A 23876-nucleotide genomic window follows, 5' to 3' on the forward strand; every position below is an offset into this window, starting at 1 on the left:
GAGGGCCCGATGGAGTAATCGCAGAGGCGGCGCTCGTCTGCGGAAATCCCGTTTATTCACCCCAAAAACGGCCCCGGAATTGGCAAAACAATCCCCCCAGAATGGAACAAAATCCCCCCAAAACAGCCCCGGAATTGCTAAAAAAATACCCCCAAAATATTCCCCCAAATACCCCAAAATTGAACAAAATCCCCCGAAAACAGCCCCGAAATTGCTAAAAAAATACCCCCAAAATATTCCCCCAAATACCCCAAAATTGAAGAAAATCCCCCCAAAAATAGCCCAAAACCAGCCCCGGAATTGGCAAAATAATGCCCCCAAAATACCCCAAAATATTCCCCCAAATACCCCAAAATGGAACAAAACCCCCCCAAAAATAGCCCAAAACCAGCCCCGGAATTGGCAAAATAATACCCCCCAAAATATTCCCCCAAATACCCCAAAATTGAAGAAAATCCCCCCGAAACCAGCCCCGAAACGGCCGGAAAATACCCCAAAAACAACCCCGGAATTGGCAAAATAATACCCCCAAAATTGAACAAAATATTCCCCCAAATACCCCAAAATTGAAGAAAATCCCCCCAAAAATAGCCCAAAACCAGCCCCGGAATTGGCAAAATAATACCCCCAAAATACCCCAAAATATTCCCCCAAATACCCCAAAATTGAACAGAATACCCCCCAAAACAGCCCCGAAATTGCTAAAAAAATCCCCCCAAAATATTCCCCCAAATACCCCAAAATTGAAGAAAATCCCCCCAAAAATAGCCCAAAAACAGCCCCGGAATTGCCAAAATAATCCCCCGAAAATTGAACAAAATCCCCCGAAAACCAGCCCCGAAACGGCCGGAAAATACCCCAAAAACAGCCCCGGAACTGGCAAAATAATATCCCCAAAATTGAACAAAATATTCCCCCAAATACCCCAAAATTGAAGAAAATTCCCCCAAAAATAGCCCAAAACCAGCCCCGAAATTGGCAAAATAATCGCCCCAAAATTTAACAAAATCCCCCCCAAAAATAGCCCAAAACCAGCCCCGGAACTGGCAAAAAAATCCCCCCAAATATTCCCCCCCAAATACCCCAAAATTGAACAAAATCCCTCCGAAACCAGCCCCGAAACGGTTGGAAAATTCCCCAAAACCAGCCCCGGAACTGGCAAAATAATACCCCCAAAATTCAACAAAATATTCCCCCAAATACCCCAAAATTGCAAAAAAAAATACCCCAAAATTGAACCAAATCCCCCCAAAAATACCCTGAAAATAGCCCCGAAATTGCTAAAAAATCTCCCCAGAATTGAACAAAATCCCCCCAAAAATAACCCAAAAACAGCCCCGGAATTGCCAAAAAAATCCTCCCAAAAATTCCCCAAAATATTCTCCCAAATCCCCCAAAATTGCAAAAAAATATCCCCCAAAATTGAACAAAATTCCCTCCCCACCAAAAATATCCCCAGAAATTGCAAAAAAAATACCCCCAAAATTGCCAAAAAAATCTCCCCCCAAAAATTCCCGGAAATTGCCAAAAAAATCCCCCAAAATTGAAAAAAAAAACTCCAAAATCCTCCCCAAAATCCCCCAAAATTGGAAAAAACACCTCCCAAATTTCCCACCCAAAATTCCCAAAAATTTCCAAAAAAACCCCAAACAATCCCCAAACCTCCCCAAAAAATTTCCCCAAATCCCCCCAAATTATGCAAAAATTCCCAAAATCCCCCCCCAAAAATCCCAAAATTTTCCAAAAATCCCCAAAAAACTAAAAAAAAAAAAATTCCCAAAAACCCCAGGCAAAAAAAAAAAAAAATCCCCAAATCCCCCCAAACCTCCCCAAAAAATTCTCCCAATTTCCCCCCCAAAATTTCAAAAAAATCCCCAAAAAATCAAAAAAAAATTCAAAATAAATCCCCAAAACCCCGGGAAAAAAAACCCCAAATCCCCCCAAAATTCCCTGAATTTTGCAAAACTTCCCAAAACGCCCCAAATGGCCCAAAATTGCCGGAAATTGCCAAATTTCACCTGCCAGGGCCTTGCCGCGGAACAGGAGCCGCTGCTGCTCCACCGGCACCTGGAGCCGCTCGGCCAGCAGCGCCTTGAGGGCCCCGACGCGCTCCTCGGGGGCCACCTGGGGATCCATCCCAGAATAGTCCCGGGACCCAAATCCCAAAATTCCCAAAATTCCCAAAATTCCCCCCAAAAAAATCCCCGGAAAAAAACCTCAAAAAATCGTCAAAAAATCGTCAAAACATGAAAAAAACTCCTCAAGAAATCCTCAAATCCATCCCAGAATAGTCCCGGGACCCAAATCCCCAAATTCCCAACGTTCCCCAAAATTCCCAAAATTTCCCCCAAAAAAATCCCCAGAAAAAAACTCAAAAAATCAGAAAAAAATCAGAAAAAAAAATCAATAAATTGAAAAAGATCCTCTAAAAAAATCCCCAAATCCATCCCAGAATAGTCCCCGAGATGCAAATTACCAAATCCCAAAAATCCCCAAAATTCCCAAAATTTCCCCCAAAAAAATCCCCCGGAAAAAAACTCAAGATATCGTCAAAAAATCATCAAAACATGAAAAAAAACTTCTCAAGAACTCCTCAAATCCATCCCAGAATAGTCCCGGGACCCAAATCCCCAAATTCCCAAAATTCCCAAAATTTCCCCCAAAAAAAATCCCCGGAAAAAAACTCAAAAAATCGGAAAAAAATCAGAAAAAAAAATCGATAAATTGAAAAAGATCCTCCAAAAAAATCCCCAAATCCATCCCAGAATAGTCCCCGAGATGCAAATTACCAAATCCCAAAAATCCCCAAAATTCCCAAAATTTCCCCCAAAAAAATCCCCGGAAAAAAAAACTCAAAAAATCGTCAAAAAATCATCAAAACATGAAAAAAACTCCTCAAGAACTCCTCAAATCCATCCCAGAATAGTCCCGGGACCCAAATCCCCAAATTCCCAAAATTCCCAAAAATTCCCAAAATTCCCCCCAAAAAAATCCCCGGAAAAAAACTCAAAAATCGGTAAAAAATCAGAAAAAAAACATCAATAAATTGAAAAAGATCCTCTAAAAAAATCCCCAAATCCATCCCAGAATAGTCCCCGAGATGCAAATTACCAAATCCCAAAATTCCCAAAATTTCCCCCCAAAAAATTCCCGGAAAAAACCTCAAAAAATCGTCAAAAAAATCATCAAAACATGAAAAAAACTCCTCAAGAAATCCTCAAATCCATCCCAGAATAGTCCCGGGACCCAAATCCCCAAATTCCCAAAATTCCCAAAATTTCCCCCAAAAAAATCCCCCGGAAAAAAACTCAAAAAATCGGAAAAAAATCGGAAAAAAAATCAATAAATTGAAAATATCCTCCAAAAAAATCCCCAAATCCATCCCAGAATAGTCCCCAAGACCCAAATCCTCAAATCCCCAAATTCCCAAAATTCCCAAAATTTCCCCCCAAAAAATCCCCCGGAAAAAAACTCAAGATATCGTCAAAAAATCATCAAAACATGAAAAAAAACTTCTCAAGAACTCCTCAAATCCATCCCAGAATAGTCCCGGGACCCAAATCCCCAAATTCCCAAAATCCCCAAAATTCCCAAAATTTCCCCCAAAAAAATCCCCGGAAAAAAACCTCAAAAAATCGTCAAAAAATCATCAAAACATGAAAAAAACTCTTCAAGAAATCCTCAAATCCATCCCAGAATAGTCCCCGAGATGCAAATTACCAAATCCCAAAAATCCCCAAAAATTCCCAAAATTCGCAAAAAAATTTCCCCAAAACTCCCAAAAATTTCCAAAAAAATTCCCCAAAAAATCCTCAAAAAATAATAAAAAACCACCAAAAAAAAAAAATCGAAAAAAATCCTCAAAAAATCCCCAAATCCATCCCAGAATAGTCCCTGAAATCGAAATTCTAAAATATCCCAAAAATCCCCAAAATATTCCCCAAAAAATCCTCAAAAATTCAAAAAAAATCCCCCCCAAAATAACCCAAAATCGTCCTACAAATCCCCCCGAAATTCCCAAAAATCCCCTAAAACCGCCCCCAAAAATCCCAAAACTCCCCCAAATCCCCACCCGAAATCCCAAAATTCCTGAAAATTTCCCCAAAAATTCCCAAAAGGTTCCCAAAAATTCTCACCAAAACCTCCCCAAAAACCCAAAAAATATCCCAAAAAATCCCCAAAATCCTCCCAAAACATCCCAAAATTCCCCCAGAAACCTCCAAAATTCCCCCCTAAAAAACCCAAAATATTCCAAAAATCCCCCCAAAATCCCCCCCAAAAAACCCCCCAAAAAACCCCCAAAAAACCCCCAAAATCCCCCCAAAAAATCCCCAAAATTCCTCTTAAAAAACCCCAAAAATCCCCAAATCCCCCCAAAGTCTCCCCAAAAATCCACCCCTAAAAACCCCCCAAAATTCCCCCTAAAAAAACCCCCAAAAATCCACCCCCAAAAAATCCCCAAAATCCCCCCAAAAATCCCAAAATTCCCCCAAAAAATCCCCCCCAAAAATCCCTAAAAACCCCCCAAAATTCCCCCAAAAAACCCCCCAAAAATCCCCCAAATTCCCTAAAAACCCCCAAATTTCCTCCTAAAACCCCCCAAATTCCCCCAAATTTCCCTTAAAAATCCTCCCAAAAAAGTCCCAAAATCCCCCCAAAAATCCCAGAATCCCCCAAAAAACCCCCAAAATTCCCCCAGAGCCCCCCAAAAATCCCCCCTAAAAATCCCCCCTAAAAATCCCCAAATTTTCCCAAAATCCCCAGATTTGTCCCCAATCCCCTCCCGCCCCTCCCCCACCTGCAGGCTGCACTCGCGGCCCTGCAGCGCCTTCACCGTCAGCAGCATCGGCCCCAAAAACCCCCAAAACCCCCCAAAAACCCCCAAAAAAACCCAAAAATCCCAAAAATGGCCCAAAATGCCCCAAAAACCCGCCAGGAGCCCCCGGGGGCCCGAGGAGAGCGGCACCGGAAGTGACGGGGAAGAACCGGAAGTGAACCGGAAGTGGCGGCAGAGCAAAGCGTCAGGGAAGCGGAAGTGGCGGCGGAGGGAAGGCAAAGTGAACCGGAAGTGGCGGTAGAAAGAAGAGGAAGTGAACCGGAAGTGGGCGGGTTTTGGCGAGGCAAGATGGCGGCGCCCAGGGAGAGGCTGCAGCTGTATCCTGGGAGAGGAAATGGGGGAAATTTTGGGGATTTTTGGGGAATTTTTGGGGAATTTTTTGGGAATTCGGGGGTTTGGAATTTGTCAGCAGAGAGCTGAGGGGGCGCCCCGGGATTTTGGGGGGTCCTGGGGGGGGGTCGGGGCAATTTGGGGGATTTTTGGGGGGATTTTTGTGAATTTTGGGGGGATTTGGGGTTTTTTTGACAATTCTGGAGAATTTTGGGAATTTTGGTAGAATTTTAGGGAATTTTTGGGAAATTTGGGAGAAGTTTTGGGAAATTGGGAAATTTTAGGGAAATTTTGGCAAATTTCTGGGGATTTTTGTAATTTTGGGGGGAATTTTGGGGGATTCTTGGCAATTTCAGAGAAACTTCTGGGTCAGAATTTTGGGAACTTTTGGGAGAACTTTTGAGAATTTTGGGGAATTTTTGGGCTGAATTTTGGGAAATTTTTTTAAGCGGGCTTTTGGGAAGTTTTGGGGATTTTGGGGAGAATTTCCGGGAATTTGGAGTGGATTTTTTGGGAATTCTGCCTGGATTTTTGGGAATTTCGGGGGGAATTTCTGGGAATTTTTGGAAGAATTTTTCTGAATTTTGGGGCACATTTTGGGGAAGTTTTAGGAAATTTTTTTGGGTGGATTTTTCAGAATTTCGGGAGGAATTTTCTAGAATTTCGGGGGGAATTTTCAGGAATTCTGAGGCGATTTTTCAGGAATTTTGGGGGGAGATTTTCAGGAATTTTGGGGGGATTTTTTGGGAATTCTGCCCGGAATTTCGGGGGGATATTTGGGAACTTTGGGGAATTTCGGGGGGAATTTTCAGGAATTTTTGGAAAATTTTCGGGATTTTTGGGGGGGATTTTTGGGAATTTCGGGGGGATTTTTGGGGAGGTATTTTCAGGAATTATTTTGGGAATTCTCCTTGACCCTCCCCCCCCGCTCGCTGTCCCTGCCCCTCCCCTCCCCCCGCCTGGCGCTGCTGGCGCTGCGAGCGCTGCAGCCCGACCTGGCCCCGCCCCCCGCGCAGGCCCCGCCCCCAGGACAGGCCCCGCCCCCAGGACAGGCCACGCCCCCAGGACAGGCCCCGCCCCCCGGCCGGACCCACCCCTCCCCCACGGCGACAGCCAGAGGAGAGAGCCTGGAGCTGTGAGAGCCAAACTGGGAGCACTGGGAGGGACTGGGAGGGAACTAGGAGGGACTCGGAGGGAACTGGGAGGGACTGGGAGCACTGGGAGGGAACTGGGAGGGGACTGGGAGGGACTGGGAGGGAACTGGGAGGGACTCGGAGGGAACTGGGAGGGACTGGGAGCACTGGGAGGGAACTGGGAGGGAACTGGGAGGGATTGGGAGGGAACTGGGAGGGAACTGGGAGGGACTGGGAGGGAACTGGGAGGGAACTGGGAGCACTGGGAGGGAACTGGGAGCACTGGGAGGGAACTGGGAGCCAAACTGGGAGTGCTGGCAGGGACTGGGAGGGAACTGGGAGCACTGGGAGCCAAATTGGGAGCACTGGGAGGGACTGGGAGAACGGGGAGGGACTGGGAGCCAAACTGGGAGAGACTGGGAGGGAACTGGGAGCACTGGGAGGGACTGGGAGCACTGGGAGGACTGGGAGGGAACTCGGAGGGATTGGGAGGGAACTGGGAGCACTGGGAGGGACTGGGGGGGGCGTGGCCAATGGATGGAACAGCTCTGAGTGGGCGTGTCCCACCCTGACCACGCCCCTCTTCCCTCGCAGCCAATGGGAGGAACCCGGGGGTGGGGCCATTGAGGGATGGGGAGGGGCAATGATGGGAGGGGGCGTGGCTCATCCTGACCACGCCCCCTATCCCCCTGCAGCCAATCAGCGGCTCGGGGGGCGGGGCCAGTGTGGAGGGCGGGGCCAATTCTGGGGCGGGGCCAATGAGGGATGGGCAGGAGTCAATGAGGAAAGGGGGCGTGGCCACTTGATGAATAAATCAATGTGGGCGTGTCCTTTACTGACCACGCCCCCTCTCCCCCGTCAGCCAATGGGAGGCGCCGCTGGCCCGGGCGCTGCGGGGCGGGGCCTCGACCTTCCTGGAGCTGCTGGGGCTGGTGCTGGAAACCATCGAGAGCTTCGGGATGGCCACGCCCCCCGCCGAGGCCACGCCCCCCGCGCGGCCGAGCCCCGCCCCTTCTCAATGAAGCCCCGCCCCCTCTCAATAAAACCACGCCTCTCAAAACCACGCCCACTCTCAATGAAGCCACGCCCCCTCCCAATAAAGCCACGCCTCTCAATAAAACCACGCCCACTCTCAGTAAAGCCACGCCCCCTTTCAATAAAGCCACGTCCACTCTCAATGAAGCCACGCCCACTCTCAATGAAGCCACGCCCCCTCCCAATAAAGCCACGCCCCTCAATGAAACCACGCCCATTCTCAATGAAGCCACGCCCCCTCCCAATAAAGCCACGCCCCTCAATGAAACCACGCCCATTCTCAATGAAGCCACGCCCCCTCCCAATAAAGCCATGCCTCTCAAAATCACGCCCTCTCAATAAAGCCACGCCCCCTCAATGAAGCCACGCCCTTCCCAATGAAGCCACGCCTCTCCCAATGAAGCCACGCCCCTCTCAATGAAGCCACGCCCCCTGCTCGGCCCGGATTGGTTTTTATTGGCGAGGGGCGGGGCCGGGGGAGAAGGGGGCGGGGCCTGCGCCGCCCCTCCCCCACCCCGGGCGGGTCCATCCGGGCGCCGGCGGCCTCAGCGGATCTGGGGGGAGGGGAGGGTGAGGCCACGCCCACATCCATGGCCACGCCCACATCCATGACCACGCCCACATCCATGGCCCCGCCCACATCCATGGCCACGCCCACATCCATGGCCACGCCCACATCCATGGCCACGCCCACATCCATGGCCACGCCCACCCCGAGCATTTCTTTTGTTTTTGGCTCCTCCCCCACCCATGGCCCCTCCCCTTTTTTGCCCCTCCCTTTTTAGGCCCTCCCCCTCCCTTGGCCCCTCCCATTTCCTTTGGCCCCTCCCCCACTGCTTACCCCGCCCCCTTTTGCCCCTCCCCCTCCCTTGGCCTCGCCCCCTCCCTTGACCCGCCCGGGGGTCCCGGGGGGGATTTTGGAGAGATTTTGGGACATTTTTGGAGGATTTTGGGGATATTTTTGGGTTATTTTTTGGATATTTCGTGGATGATTTTGGGGGTATTTTGGGGCTATTTTTGGGGATATTTTGTGTTTATTTTGGGAATATTTTTGGGGTATTTTGGGGTGATTTTTGGGATATTTTGGAAATACTTAGGGAATATTTTTGGGGATATTTTTGTGGCCCTTTTTAGGTTATTTTTTGGATATTTTTTGGATGATTTTGGGGATATTTTTGCAGCTATTTTGGGGATATTTTTGTGGCCATTTTTGGGTTATTTTTTGGATATTTTTTGTATGATTCTGGGGATATTTTGGGCAGTTTTGGGCCCCTGACCGTGTACTTGTCCCAGCGTTTCTCGGGGTCGAAGGGACATTTCGGGATTATTTTTGGGGATATTTTTGGGTTATGTTTTGGATGTTTTTTGGATATTTTGGGGATATTTTGGGGCTGTTTTTGGGATGATTTTGGGGATATTTTGGGCAGTTTTGGGCCCCTGACCGTGTACTTGTCCCAGCGTTTCTCGGGGTCGAAGGGCTCCCAGCGGCTGGCGGGGAAGATGTGTTTGTTCTTCTCGTACCACGAGCGCAGGACGACCTTCCCGGCGTGCGACTGTGACGTCATCGATGGCCGTGACGTCATCGACCGGCCGTGACGTCATCGATGGCCGTGACGTCATCGGTCATGGTGACATCATCGGCCAGGTGTGACATAATTGATTGGGGTGACAGCGTTGGTCAGAGGTGACATCATTGGTCGGCCATGACATCATCGATTGGCGTGATGTCATTGAATTGGGGTGACATCATCGGTCAGGGGTGACATCATCGGTCAGGAGTGATGTCATTGATTGTGGTGATGTCATTGGTCAGGGTGACATCGTTGATTGGAGTGATTTCATCGGTCAGAGGTGATGTCATTGGTCAGGAGTGATGTCATTGATCGGGGTGATGTCATTGGTCAGGGGTGACGTCATCAGTCAGAGGTTCTGTCATTGGTCAGGGTGACGTCATTGATTGGGGATTGACGTCATCGGTCAGGGGTGACGTCATCGGTCAGGAGTGATGTAATTGATCGTGGTGATGTCATTGGTCAGGGATGACGTCAGCGGTCAGGGGTGATGTCATTGGTCAGGAGGGATGTCATTGATTGGGGTGACGTCATTGGTCAGGGGTGACGTCATCGGTCAGGAGTGATGTCATTGGTCAGGAGTGATGTCATTGATCGGGGTGATGTCATTGGTCAAGGGTGATGTCATTGGTCAGGGGTGACGTCATCGGTCAAGACCGATGTAATTGGTCAGGGTGATGTCATTGATTGGGGATTGACGTCATCGGTCAGGAGTTGCGGCATTGGTCAGTAGTGATGTCATCAGCGGCCGTGACGTCATCGACCGGTTGTGACGTCATCGGTCAGCCCTGATGCCATTGGTCAGGGGTGACGTCATCAATTAGGAGTGATGTCATTGGTCGCTGCTGGTTTTTACTGGTCCGTACTGGTTTTTACTGGTCCGTACTGGTTTGTACTGGTCCGCACTGGTTTTTACTGGTCCGTACTGGTTTGTACTGGTCGTTACTGGTTTGTACTGGTCCGTACTGGTCCGTACTGGTCGTTACTGGTTTGTACTGGTCCGTACTGGTTTGTACTGGTCCGTACTGGTTTGTACTGGTCGTTACTGGTTTTTACTGGTCCGTACTGGTCGTTACTGGTTTTCGGGGCTCTCACCTCGTCCTTCTCCACGGTGGCGTCGCTGAGCAGCCGAACGTCCTCGTGCACGTCGAAGTTGAACAGGGGCCCTGGGGGAGGGGAGGGGCCGGGTGACGTCACCGTGACGTCACAGCCCCCTACGATGACGTCACAGCACCCCCACGATGACGTCACAACCCCCCCAATGACGTCACCACACCCACGATGACATCACAGCCCCCACGATGATGTCACCACACCCCAGGATGACATCACAGCCCCCACAAGGACGTCACAACCCCCCCCCCGTGACGTCAGAGCCCCAGTGATGACGTCACAGTCCTGCTGATGACGTCACCCCCAGTCGATGATGTCACTGCTGTATTGATTATGTCACACCCCCATTGATGACATCACACCCCCGTGATTACGTCACACCCCGTCGATGATGACATCACACCCTAGTCGATGATGTCACACCCCCAATGACGTCACAGCCCCGTCGATGACGTCACTCACCGCTCTTGCCGCGGGCCTTGGTGACGATGAAGTCGTAGAAGCTGTGGTGCTGCGGGGGAGGGGCACAGGTGGGGGAGGGGCACAAAATAGGGGGAGGGGCCCAGGGGTGGGGGAGGGGCCCAAGGGTCGGGGAGGGGCTCAGGTGGGGGAGGGGCTCAGGTGGGGGAGGGGTCAATGGGGAGGGGGAGGGGCTCAGGTGGGGGAGGGGCTCACGTGGGGGATGATCAGATCCTCCTTGATGTACATCAGCTGCTCCACCCCCGCCGAGCTGCCGGGGACCCCAAACGGACGAAAATCACCCCAAAAAATCACTCAAAAATAACCCAAAATCACCCCAAAATCACCCCATAGTACCCCAAAAATAACCCCAAAAATCACCCCCATAATAACCCAAAACACCCCAAAAATAACCCCAATATAACCCAAAAATACCCAAAAATACCCCCAAAAATCCCCCCCAAAATAACCCAAAACATCCCAAAAATACCCCAAAAATCACCCCCAAATTAACCCAAAACACGCCAAAAACACCCCCAAAAATAACCCCAATATAACGCAAATATACCAAAAATAACCTAAATCCACCCCAAAAATAAACCCCAAAATCACCCCAATATAACCCAAAAATCACCCCAAAAATCACCCAAAAATCACTGCAAAATACCCAAATTAACCCAAAAATCACCTCCAAAATATCCCCAAAATAACGCCAAAACATCCCAAAAATTACCAAAAATAACCCAAAAACCAGCCCCAAATACGCCAGAATCTACAAAAAATATCCCAAACCCACTCAAAATATCCCAAAACCACCCAAAAATCCCCAAATTCCCCCCAAAATCCCCCAAATTCCCCCTCACCGGAGCTCACTGAAATCCTTGCGCAGAATTTCCAGCGCTTTCTGCAGGAACTGCTGCATGGTGTTCCCCTTCTTCATCTGGGCCCAAAACCCCCCAAATTCACCCCAAAATTCACCCAAAATCAGGCCAAAATTCACCCCAAATTCAGCCAAAATCAGCCAAAAATTCATCCCAAAATTCACCCCAAAATCAGTGCAAAATTCACCCCAAATCAGCCAAAAATTCACCCCAAAATTAATCCCAAAATCAGCCCAAAATTCACCCCAAAATCAGACCAAAATTAATCCCAAAATCAGCCTGAATTTTGACCCCAAAATCAGCCCAAAATTCACCCCAAATTCACCCAAAATCAGCCAAAAATTCATCCCAAAATTCACCGCAAAATCAGCCCAAAAATCATCCCAGAACTCAGGAAAATTCACCCCAAAATTCACCAGAAATTCACCCAAAATTCAGCCCAAAATCCGCCCAAAATCCACCCCAAAACCACCAGAAATTCACCCAAATTCACACCAAATTCACCCAAAATTCACCCCAAAATTCCCCCCAAATTCCCCTGGGAACCCCAAACATCATCTGGGAGCCCCAACCGCCCCAAAATCCCTCTAAAACCCCCCTAAAAATCCCCCAAATCCCCCAAAAATGACCTCAAACCCCCTAAAAATTCCCCCAAAAATGCCCCAAACCCCCCAAAATTGCCCAAATCCCCCAAAATTGCCCCAAAATCGGCCCCAGCCCCTCCCCCACCTTGACGGTGCGCCGGTGCCCGGAGCCGTCCCAGTAGCTGAAGGTGATCTCGATCTCCTCGTCTGGGGAACAGGGGTCAGCCCCAAAATCAGCCAAAAAACACCCAAAACGGTCCCAAAATAACCCAAAAATCACCCCAAAAACTGCCCCAAAATACCCCCCAAAACTGCCCCAAAATCAGCCAAAAAACACCCAAAACGGTCCCAAAATAACCCAAAAATCACCCCAAAAACTGCCCCAAAATACCCCCAAAAACTGCCCCAAGATCAGCCAAAAAACACCCAAAACGGTCCCAAAATAACCCAAAAATCACCTCCAAAACTGCCCCAAAATACCCCCAAAAATCCCCAAAAACTGCCCCAAAATAACCCCAAAAATCCCCAAAAACTGCCCCAAAATAACCCCAAAAACCCCCAGAAGCGGTCCCAAAATCAGCCAAAAAACACCCAAAATAACCCCAAAAACTGCCCCAAAATAACCCAAAAACGGCCCCAAAGTGACCCCAAAAACCCCCAAAAACGGTCCCAAAATCAGCCAAAAAACACCCAAAACAGTCCCAAAATAACCCAAAAATCATCCCAAAAACTGCCCCAAAATAACCCCAAAAACCCCCCAAAACTGCCCCAAAATAACCCAAAAACTGCCCCAAAATAACCCCCAAAAACCCCCAAAAACTGCCCCAAATACGGTCCCAAAATAACCCAAAAATAACCCCAAAACCTGCCCCAAAATCACCCAAATCCACCCATAAAACGGTGCCAAAAACTGACCCAAAAACGGTCTCAAAAACTGCCCCAAAATAACCCCAAAAACTGCCCCAAAATCACCCCAAAAACCCCCAAAAACTGCCCCAAAATAACCCAAAAACTGCTCCAAAATAACCCCAAAATCCATCCCAAAAAGGTCCCAAAAACTGCCCAAAATACACCCAAAAATTACCCCAAAATCCGCCCCAAATCCTCCCCAAATCCCCCGAATTTAACCAAAATCTCCCCCAAAAGCCCAGAAATTCCCCCAAAAATGCCCCAAATTGAATCAAAATCTCCCCCAAATCCTCCCAAATTCTCCCAAATCGCCCAAAATTGCCCAAAATCCCCCAAATTCGGGCTGACTTTTGATCTTCTCCTGCTTGGCCTCCCACTCCTGGCGCAGCTCCTCCCGCAGCCGGTTCTCCTCCTCCTGGGGGTCCAAAATTAGCCAAAATTACCCCAAAATGACCCCAAAATTGACTAAAACGACCCAAAATTAGCCAAAAACGACCCAAAATAGCCAAAAATGACCCAAAATTATCAAAACTTGACCCAAAATAGACAAAAATGACCCAAAATCAGCCAAAAATGACCCAAAATTGCCAAAAATAGCCCAAAATATCTAAGAATAACCTGAAATCCTCAAAAATTACCCAAAATAGCCAAAAATAGCCTAAAATCCCCAAAATAACCCTAAAATAGCCGAAAATATCCCAAAATAACAAAAACAACCCCAAAAATGCCAAAACTAGCTAAAAACATCCCAAAAATTGCCACAAATAGCCAGAAATAACCCTAAAATTGCCAAAAACAGCCCCAAATAGCCAAAATTGCAAAAAATAGCCCAAAATAGCCAAAAAAACACCCCAGAAGTTCCCCAAAATCCCCCCAAAATCCTCCAAATTTACAAAACCCCCCAAAATTCCCAAAAATGCCCCAAAAATCCCCCCAAACACCCCGAAATTCCCAAAAATTCCCCAAAAATCCCCCCAAACACCCCAAAAATTCCAAAAATTCCCAAAATATTCCCCAAAATTCCCCAAATATTCCCCAAAATTCCCCAAATATTCCCCAAAATTCCCAAAATTCCCCAAATCCGGGTGCCCACCTCCCTCTCGCGGTCGGGCAGGAAGCTCGTGTCCACGTCGGGGTTTTTGCCCAATTTTCGCTTTTTTGGGGCTTTTTCGGGGGCTGGGGGGAAAAAATTTGGGGTGAAAAATTTGGGGAACCCCCCCAAAAATCCCAACCCCAACCCGGGAATCCCAAATCCCCAAATTCCCCCAAAAATCCTCCAAAATTCCCCCAAAAATCCTCCAAAATTCCAAACTTCTCCCCAAAAATCCCCTCAAATATCCCCCAAAATTCCCCCTAAAAACCCAAAAAAATCCACCAAAAAACCCCAAACTTTTTCCCCAAAAAAACCAAAATCCCCCAAATTCACCCCAAAATCCCCAAAATTACCCCCAGAAATCCCACCTGGGACCCCAAAATCCCCCCAAAATCCAGCCTAAAAACCCCAGAAATCCACCAAAAAACCCCAAAATTCCCCGCAAAAAACTGCAAAATTTTTCCCAAAAATCCCAAAATTTTTTCCCAAAATCCACCACATTTTTCCCAAAAATCCCAAAACTCCCCCCAAAATCCCCTCTGGGATCCCCAAAAATGCCCCAAATCCCCCCAGAATCCCCTCAAATATCCCCTAAAATTCCCCCTAAAAAGCCCAAAAATCCCCCCCAAAACCCCAAAATTTTTCCCAAAAAAACCCAAAATCCCCCAAATTCACCCCAAAATCCCCAAAAATTCCCCAAATTCCTCCCAAAATCCCCTTTGGCACCCCCAAAAAACCCCAAAATCCCCGCAGAAACCCCTCAAATCTCCCCAAAATCCCCCCTAATAGCCAAAAAATCCACCAAAAAACGCCAAAAATCCCCAAAAAAACCCCAAAATTTTTCCCCAAAAAAACCTGAAATCCCCCGAATTCACCCCAAAATCCCCAAAAATTCCCCCCAAATATTCCCCAAATATCCCCTCTGCGACCTCAAAATCTCCCCTAAAAAACCCAAAAAAATCCCCCCAAAATCCCCCAAATTTCACCCAAAATCCCCCAAATTTCACCCAAAATTCCCCAATTTTTTCCCAAAATCCCCCAATTTTTTCCCAAAATCGCCCAATTTCAGCCCAAAATGGCGGCCGACCTTCGGGCTCCTCCTCGTCCTCGTCCTCGTCGCCGCCGAGGCTGAAGCTCAGGGAGCTGATCTTCCTCTGCGCCTCCTGCTTGCGCTGCCGCTCGCGCTGCCGCTCCAGCTTCCTGCGCAAACTGGGCTGAACTGGGAGCACTGGGACGGACTGGGGGGGACTGGGGGGACTGGGGGGGAACTGGGAGGGAACTGGGATAAACTGGGATGGAACTGGGAGGGAACTGGGAGGGACTGGGAGGGACTGGGAGGGACTGGGAGGGAACTGGGAGCACTGGGAGGGACTGGGGGGGACTGGGAGGGAACTGGGATAAACTGGGAGGGACTGGGAGGGACTGGGAGGGAACTGGGATAAACTGGGAGGGACTGGGAGGGAACTGGGAGGGAACTGGGAGGGAACTGGGAGGGAACTGGGATAAACTGGGAGGGACTGGGAGGGACTGGGAGTTACTGGGAGGGAACTGGGAGGGACTGGGAGGGACTGGGAGGGAACTGGGAGGGACTGGGAGGGACTGGGAGGAACTGGGAGGGAACTGGGAGGGACTGGGAGGGACTGGGAGGGACTGGGAGGGACTGGGAGGGACTGGTTTGTACTGGGAGCACTGGGACGGACTGGTTTGGACGGGGAGGAACTGGGAGGGAACTGGTTTATACTGGTTTGGACTGGGAGAGTTCTGGGATGGCTTTTGGGGAATTTTTGGGGATTTCTTGGGGACATTTTGGGCAGATTTTGGGGACATTTTCAAGACATTTTGGGGATATTTTGGGGATATTTTGGGCAGATTTTGGGGAGATTTTGGGGATATTTTGGGGATATTTCAGGATATTTTGGGATATTTTGGGATATTTTGGGATATTTTGGGATATTTTGGGATATTTCGGGGTCTCTCACAGCTGCAGCTCCCGGCTCTGCTCTCTCTTGGGGGATTTTTTGGGTATTTTTTAGGTTATTTTTAGGATATTTTGGGGATATTTTGGGATGATTTTTGGGATGATTTTTGGGGACATTTTGGGACATTTTGGGGTTTTTTGGGGTCTCTCACAGCTGCAGCTCCCGGCTTTGCTCTCTCTTCGCCAGCTGCTTCTCGCGCTCCTTCACCAGCGCCTCCTGCTTGGCCTTCATGTCATTGAGGGTCACCAAGCCTGGGGACATTGGGGACATCAACAGGGACATCAGGGACAGTGCCACCACCATGGGGACGTCAACAGGGACATCGGGGACATCCATGGGGACAGTGCCACCACCCTGGGGACATCCCTGGGGACATCCATGGGGATATTGGGGACACCAATGGGGACAGTGCCACCACCCTGGGGACACCAATGGGGACATTGGGGACAGCAATGGGGACAGTGCCACCACCCTGGGGACATCCATGGGGACATCCCCGAGTGTCCCCTGAACCTCCTGCTTGGCCTTCATGTCATTGAGGGTCACCAAACCTGGGGACACCAATGGGGACATTGGGGACACCAATGGGGACAGTGCCACCACCCTGGGGACATCAACAGGGACACCAATGGGGACAGTGCCACCACCCTGGGGACATCCATGGGGACATCGGGGACATTGGGGACAGCAATGGGGACAGTGCCACCACCCTGGGGACATCCATGGGGACATCGGGGACATTGGGGACACCAATGAGGACAGTGCCACCACCCTGGGGACATCAACAGGGACATTGGGGACTGTGCCACCACCCTGGGGACATCCATGGGGACATCCCTGAGTGTCCCCTGAACCTCCTGCTTGGCCTTCATGTCATTGAGGGTCACCAAACCTGGGGACACCAATGGGGACATTGGGGACAGCAATGGGGACAGTGCCACCACCCTGGGGACATCCATGGGGACAGTGCCACCACCCTGGGGACATCCCTGGGGACATCCCTGAGTGCCACCAGCCCTGGGGACATCAACAGGGACATTGGGGACACCAATGGGGACAGTGCCACCACCCTGGGAACATCAATGGGGACATGGGGGACATCGGGGACAGCAATGGGGACAGTGCCACCACCCTGGGGACATCCCTGAGTGCCACAAGGCCCTGGGGACATCAACAGGGACATTGGGGACACCCATGGGGACAGTGCCACCACCCTGAGTGCCACCAGCCCTGGGGACGTCGGGGACGTCCCTGAGTGTCACTCAAGGGGAGTTTGTGGTGGGATTTTAGGTGAATTTTGGGGTAAATTTGGGTGGATTTTGGGATGAATTTGGGTGGATTTTGGGGTGAAATTGGGGTGAATTTTGGGATGAATTCGAGGCGGATTTTGGGGTGAATTTGGGTTAAATTTTAGGATAAATTTGCAGTGGTTTTGGGGTGAATTTGGGGTTACTTTGGGATGAATTTGGGGTGAATTTTGGTGATTTTGGGGAGAATTTGGGATGAATTTTGAGGTGATTTTGGGCTGATTGGGGAGTGATTTTTGGAAGATTTTGGGCTAATTTTTGGCAGTTCTTTTTGCTAATTTTTCGGGCAATTTTTTGGCCGATTTTTGTGATGATTTTTAGGGGTTTTTTGGCTGATTTTTGGCTGGTTTTTAGGGGCTTTTTGGACCAATTTTTGTGCTGATTTTTGTGGTTTTTTGACCGATTTTTGCGCTGACTTTTTGCATTTTTTGGCTGATTTTTGTGCCGATTTTTGGGTTTTTTGGGCTGAATTTTGGCTGATTTCTGGGCCGATTTTTGGGCTGACTTTGGCCAATTTTGGGGCCGATTTTTGGGGTGATTTTGGGGGTTTTTGGGGCCCCCCCTCACCCACGGTGCTGGATTTCAGCTCGGCCTCCACGGCGTCGTAGTGAGCCGAGAATTTCTTGTCGATGTTGGACTTGACGATGTTCTCCTGGGGGAGGGGCGGCCTCAGACCCCCAAAATCCCCCAAAATCCCCGAGACCCCCCCAAAACCCCAAAAATCCCCCCCCAAAAATCCCCCCAGGACCTCCCTGAAACCCCCAAAATCCCCCAAAACCTCCCCAAATTCCCCCCAAAATTCCCCCAAAATCCCCACAAATCTCCCGCAAAAATCCCCAAACCCCCGAAAATCCCCCCAAAATTTCCCAAATCCTCCCAAAATCCCCCAAAATTCCCCCAAATCCTCCCAAACCCCCCAAATTCCCCCCAAGTCCCCCAAAATTCCCCCCAAAATCCCCCAAATTCCCCCCAACATTTCCCAAATTCCCCTAAAACCCCCAAACCCCCCCAAATCCCCCAAATCCTCCACCAAAATCCCCCAAATCCCCCAAGTTCCCCCAAAACCCCCCAAATCCTCCCCCAAATTCCTTCCAAATCCCCCAATTCCCCCAAATTCCCCCCAAAAGCCCCCAAATTCCCCCAAAATCCCCCCAAACGCCCCAAATCCCCCAAAATCCCCCCCAAATCCCCTAAATCCTCCCCCAAAATCCCCCAAATCCCGCAAATTCCCCCAAAACCCCCCAAATCTTCCCCCAAAATTCCCCAAAATCCCCCAAATCCCCTCCAGATTTCCCCAAAATCCCCCAAAACCCCACAAATTCCCCAAAATTCCCCCTAATTCCTCCCAAATCCCCCAAACCCCCCCATAATTCCCAAACTCCCCAAACCCCCCATAATTCCCAAATCCCCCCAAATCCTCCAAATCCCCCCAAATCCCCCAAACCCCCCATAATTCCCAATCCCCCCAAACACCCCAAATTCCCCCAAATCCTCCAAATCCCCCCAAATTCCTCCCAAATCCCCCCATAATTCCCAAACCCCCCAAATTTCCCCAACCGCCCCCAATCCCCCAATCCCCCCAAACCCCCCAAACCCCCCCAATCCCCCCATAATCCCAAATCCCCCAAACCCCCCAATCCCCCCCAAACCCCCAAATCCCCCCAAATTTCCCCAACCCCCCCAATCCCCCATCCCCCCCAATCCCCCCATAATCCCAAATCCCCCCATAATCCCAAATCCCCCAATTCCCCCAAATCCCCCCAATCCCCCCAATCCCCCCAATTCCCCCAAATCCCCCCAAACCCCCCAATCCCCCCCAAGCCCCCCAGTCCCCCCCAATCCCCCACGCCACCTCCTGGATGCGCTGCCTCAGTTGCTCCATGTGTTCGCGCTGCCGCTCCCGTTTCTTCATCAGCTGCAGCGCCCGGCCGGCCTCGCTGGCCGCGCCCTTGTACTGCGCCATCCTCGCCCTTTTCGGCCCTTTTTGGGCCTTTTTGGGCCTTTTTGGGGATTTTTGGGGATTTTTTTGGATTTTTCGGGTTTTGTTCGGGGCCTCGGCGGCGGCGCCCGGCGGGACCCGGAAGTGCGCGCGGCGCCGGAAGTGGCCACGCCCCCTCTGGGCTTCAGCCAATCAGGATCGAGAGAAGCGGAGCGCGCCGCGCTGCGGGTTTTGGCCACGCCCCCTCCTCGATCCAGCCAATCAGGAAAGAGGGACGAGGAGCGAGCGGCGCTGGCGGTTTGGCCACGCCCCCTTTGGGTCCCGCCCCCTGCCCAAGGCCTTCTCTGATTGGTCCAGTCCCCGGCCGCGCCCCTTCCCTATTGGTTCAGCCTTCCTTTGGCCACGCCCCTTTCTGATTGGGCCTTGCTTTCCTCCTTGGCCCCGCCCCTTGGCCGATTCCTCCTGTGATTGGTCCAATCCTTAATGCACCCCAAATTAACTCGTTGATGGAGCCTCATTGGCCACGCCCCTCCAGATTGGCCACGCCCCCTCGGGATTGGCCACGCCCCCTCCGCACAACCCGCCCGGATTGGTTCTTTTGCTCCCATTGGCCACGCCCCCGACCCTTAGCCACGCCCTCTCCCAATTGGTTCATTCATCCTTTGGCCACGCCCATTCCTGATTAACCCCGCCCCTCTCCCTCGGCCCCGCCCACTTCCCCATCCCTCGCCCTGATTGGTTCAATCTTTCAACATTGCCCCGCCCTCTCCTGATTGGCCCAGCCACTCTTGGCCACGCCCCCTCGTTCAATCCCCGCCCCCTCCCCAGCGCGCAACCCCATTGGTCCATCCCGCATCGGCCCCGCCCCCTCCTCCAAGCCCCGCCCCTTTCCCGCCATTTTCATGAATTTTTTGGGATTTTTTTGGAGAATTTTTGGGGTTTTTTGGGATTTTTTATTGACACGACACCGACAATAAATAAAGGGGGGGAGGGGAGCCCAAATTTGGGGTGGGGACCCCAAAAATGGGAGGGGGAGGGGCCAAAGGGGGGGAGGGGCTCGGGGGATCCGCGGAAATTTGGGATTTTTTTCCCATTTTTGGGGTTTTTATTCAAAAAATCTGAGAAAAAAAATTTGGGGGGATTTCTCTCCAATTTTGGGAGTTTTTCTCTAATTTTTTGGGATTTTTTTTTACAATTTTTTGAGGTTTTATCTCAAATATTTGGAATTTTTTTCACTGATTTTTTGGTGGGATTTTTCTCCAATTTTTGGATTTTTTTTTTCCCCATTTTTTGCTTATTTCTCCCCAATTTTGGGGCATTTCTTCCCTCGATTTTTTGGGGAATTTTCCTCCGATTTTGGGAGGTTTTCCCCCAAACTTTCAGGATTTCTCTCTGAAACTTTTGGGATTTTTACTCCAATTTTTTAGGATTTCTCCCCCAAATTTTTGGGATTTCTGCCTTGAACTTTTGGGATTTTTACTACAGATTTTTGGGATTTTCCCCCCAAACTTCCAGGATTTTTTTCCCTAATTTTTTAAGATTTCTCCCCCAAATTTTTGTGATTTTTAATCTGAATTTTCGCATTTTCTCCCAAAATTTTTGCATTTTCCCCAAATTTTCTCATTTTCCCCCTAATTTTCACATTTTCCTGCAAATTTTCACTTTTTCTCCCAAATTTTTATATTTTCCCAAAAATTTTTGCATTTCCCCCCAAATTTTCTCTTTTCCCCCAAATTTTTGCATTTCCCCCCAAATTTTCTCATTTTCCCCAAATTTCCGCGTATTTCCCCCAAATTTCCGCATATTTCCCCCAAATTTTCACATTTCCCCCCAATTTTCACATTTCCCCCCCAAATTTTCTCATTTCCCCCCAAATTTTTGCATTTCCCCCAAATTTTCTCATTTTCCCCCAAATTTTTACATTTCCCCCATCTTTTTTGCATTTTCCCCCCAATTTTCTCTTTTCCCCCCAAATTTTCACATTTTCCCCAAAATTTTTGCATTTCCCCAAATTTCTGCGTATTTTCCCCCAAATTTTCACATTTTCCCCCAAATTTTCGCATTTCCCCCATCTTTTTCGCATTTTCCCCCCAAATTTTCACATTTCCCCCCAAATTTTCATTTTTCCCCCAAATTTTCACGTATTTCCCCCAAATTTTCACTTTTTCCCCCCAATTTTCACATTTTTCCCCCAAATTTTCACATTTTCCTCCAATTTTCTCTTTTCCCCCCCAATTTTCACATTTTCCCCCCAATTTTCACATTTCCTCCCCAAATTTTCGCATATTTCCCCCAAATTTTCACATTTCCCCCCAATTTTCACATTTCCCCCCAAATTTTCTCTTTTCACCCCAAATTTTCTCTTTTCCCCCCAAATTTTTGCGTATTTCCCCCAAATTTTCATATTTTCCCCCCAAATTTTCACATTTCCCCCCAAATTTTCACATTTCCCCCCAAATTTTTGCGTATTTCCCCCAAATTTTCACATTTCCCCCCAATTTTCACATTTTCCCCCCAATTTTTCTCTTTCCCCCCCCAATTTTCACATTCCCCCCCAATTTTTCTCTTTTCCCCCCAATTTTTCTCTTTTCCCCCCAATTTTTCTCTTTTCCCCCCAATTTTCACATTTCCCCCCCAAATTTATGTGTATTCCCCCAAATTTTCACATTTCCCCCCAATTTTTCTCTTTTCCCCCCAAATTTTCACATTCCCCCCCAATTTTTCTCTTTTCCCCCCAAATTTTCACATTTCCCCCAAATTTTCACATTTCCCCCAAAATTTTCTCTTTTCCCCCCAAATTTTCACATTTCCCCCAAATTTTCACATTTTCCCCCAATTTTTCTCTTTTCCCCCCAAATTTTCACATTTCCCCCCAATTTTTCTCTTTTCCCCCCAATTTTCACATTTTCCCCCCAAATTTTCCCATTCCCCCCAATTTTCTCTCCCCCCCGTTGTCCCACCCCCAAGGCGGGGCCCTCACTCGGCGGGGGGCACGGGCAGGGGGGGTCCCCGGGGGTCGTCGAAGCGATCCGAGGGGCGCAGCCCCAGCAGGACCCCCCCCCCCAGCAGGAGCCCCCCCAGCAGGAGCCCCCCCGAGATCAGCCCCATCCACGCCCCCGCCCCGAAAAACCCGGCGCAGTCCGAGGCCCCCCCAAAAACGGCCCCGGACACGTTGAACCCCTGAACCTGCCGGAGGAAAAGAGAAAAAACGGGAAAATTGGGGGGGAAACCCGGAATTTGGGGGGAGGGGTCAGCCCCACCCCCTCCCCCCATCGGAGTTTGGGGTCGCCCCCGATGGGTTTTGGGGTTCCCTCGTCGCCTTTTTGGGGGCGTCGGTCTCATCTTGGGGTCCCCTGTCCCATTTTTGGGGTTCCCATTCCCATTCTGGGGTCTCCCCTCTGTTTTTGGGGTCCTAAATCCCATTTTTGGGGTCCCTTTTCCCATTTTTGGGGTCCCCAGTCCCACTTCGGGGTCCCCCCAGTGTTTTTGGGGTCCATGTTCCACCCCTTGTTCCCAGTTTTGGGGTCCCCAGTCCCATTTTGGGGTCCCTTTTCCCATTTTTGGGGTCCCCAGTCCCATTTTCAGGGTTCCCTGTCCCATTTTTGGGGTCCTCAATCCCATTTTTGGGGTCCTCAATCCCATTTTGGGGTCCCCTCAGTCTTTTTGGGGTCCATTTTCCGCCCCTTGTTCCCAGTTTTGGGGTCCCTCCCCCATTTTTGGGTCCCCAATCCCATTTTTGGGGTCCCCAGTCCCATTTTTGGGGTCCCCAATCCCATTTTTGGGGTCCTAAATCCCATTTTTGGGGTCCCTCCCCCATTTTCGGGGTCCTAAATCCCGCTTTTGGGGTTCTTTTTCCCATTTTTGGGGTCCCCAGTCCCATTTGTTGGGGTCCCCCCTCTGTTTTTGGGAACCCTTTTCCCATTTTTCACCCTTGACATTCCCATTTCTGGGGTCCCTCCCCCAGTTTTGGGGTCCCCAATCCCATTTTGGGGGTCCCCCTGTGTTCTTGGGGTCCATTTTCCACCCCTTGTTCCCAGTTTTGGGGTCCCTCCCCCATTTTTGGGGTGTTCCCCCATTTTTGGGGTCCCCAGTCCCATTTTTGGGGTCCCCCCTCTGTTTTTGGGGTCCCCAATCCCATTTTCCACACCTTGTTCCCATTTTTGGGGTCCCCCCCATTTTCACCCCCCATTTTTGGGTTTCTTTTGGGTTTTCCGGGTGCTTTTCACGGATTTTAGAGAATTTTTTGGGGTTTTTTGGCTTTTCTGGCTGTTTTTAGGGTTTCTCAGGGTATTTTGGGGCATTTTTAGAGGATTTCAGGGCACTTTTAGGTTTTTTGGGGCTTTTTAGGGTATTTAAAGGTGTTTTTAGGACATTTTAACCTATTTAATGTCATTTTTCTGGATTTCGGGGTGTTTTTAGGGTTTTTGGTGTATTCTAAGTACATTTTAGCCCATTTAATGGAATTTTCCCGAATTTTGGGGTGGTTTTAGGGGTTTTTGGGTATTTTAAGTGCATTTTAGCCCATTTAATGGAATTTTCCCAAATTTTGGGGTGGTTTTAGGGGTTTTTGGGTATTTTAAGTGCATTTTAGCCCATTTAATGGAATTTTCCGGAATTTTGGGGTGGTTTTAGGGGTTTTTGGGTATTTTAAGTGCATTTTAGCCCATTTAATGGAATTTTCCCGAATTTTGGGGTGGTTTTAGGGG

The 23876-nt window shown here is 49.5% G+C and overlaps 2 protein-coding genes and 1 long non-coding RNA gene across 3 annotated transcripts; 1 reads left to right on the forward strand and 2 right to left on the reverse strand.

The window, feature by feature from the left end:
* Positions 1-2: 2 nt before the first annotated feature.
* LOC144247913 (uncharacterized) lies at positions 3-4884 on the reverse strand. Its single transcript, XR_013341375.1, has 3 exons — positions 4799-4884; positions 2019-2124; positions 3-37 (listed from the first exon to the last, which is right to left on the reverse strand). It is a non-coding gene; the product is annotated as an uncharacterized LOC144247913 (long non-coding RNA).
* Positions 4885-4916: 32 nt separating this feature from the next.
* On the forward strand, positions 4917-7482 carry LOC144247933 (uncharacterized). Its single transcript, XM_077789666.1, has 3 exons — positions 4917-5074; positions 6048-6302; positions 7163-7482. The coding sequence occupies exons 1-3, from the start codon at positions 4917-4919 to the stop codon at positions 7320-7322; spliced, it is 573 nt and encodes a 190-aa protein (XP_077645792.1). The 3' UTR covers positions 7323-7482.
* A 286-nt stretch (positions 7483-7768) lies between these two features.
* On the reverse strand, positions 7769-19345 carry FAM50A (family with sequence similarity 50 member A). Its single transcript, XM_077789753.1, has 13 exons — positions 19084-19345; positions 17799-17883; positions 16076-16175; positions 15033-15145; positions 13946-14028; positions 13201-13267; positions 12089-12150; positions 11342-11418; positions 10695-10749; positions 10482-10530; positions 10002-10072; positions 8778-8888; positions 7769-7889 (listed from the first exon to the last, which is right to left on the reverse strand). The coding sequence occupies exons 1-13, from the start codon at positions 19192-19194 to the stop codon at positions 7881-7883; spliced, it is 993 nt and encodes a 330-aa protein (XP_077645879.1). The 5' UTR covers positions 19195-19345; the 3' UTR covers positions 7769-7880.
* Positions 19346-23876: the final 4531 nt, after the last annotated feature.

The sequence above is a fragment of the Lonchura striata genome, chromosome 36 (assembly GCF_046129695.1).
Source record: "Lonchura striata isolate bLonStr1 chromosome 36, bLonStr1.mat, whole genome shotgun sequence".
NCBI classification, from domain to species: Eukaryota; Metazoa; Chordata; class Aves; order Passeriformes; family Estrildidae; genus Lonchura; species Lonchura striata.

Bases quoted from the DNA above. Each gene is read 5' to 3' on its own strand.
- FAM50A (XM_077789753.1), bottom strand. From the start codon at position 19,194: ATGGCGCAGTACAAGGGCGCGGCCAGCGAGGCCGGCCGGGCGCTGCAG. The intron at 16,176-17,798 runs GTGAGGGGGGGC...CAATGTCCCCAG, and splicing joins GCTGAAATCCAGCACCGTGG to GCTTGGTGACCCTCAATGAC. The intron at 11,419-12,088 runs GTGGGGGAGGGG...TTTTGGGCCCAG, and splicing joins GGCACCGGCGCACCGTCAAG to ATGAAGAAGGGGAACACCAT.
- LOC144247933 (XM_077789666.1), top strand. From the start codon at position 4,917: ATGCCCCAAAAACCCGCCAGGAGCCCCCGGGGGCCCGAGGAGAGCGGC. The intron at 5,075-6,047 runs GTAGAAAGAAGA...ATTTTTGGGGAG, and splicing joins AAAGTGAACCGGAAGTGGCG to GTATTTTCAGGAATTATTTT. The intron at 6,303-7,162 runs GTGAGAGCCAAA...CTCCCCCGTCAG, and splicing joins AGAGGAGAGAGCCTGGAGCT to CCAATGGGAGGCGCCGCTGG.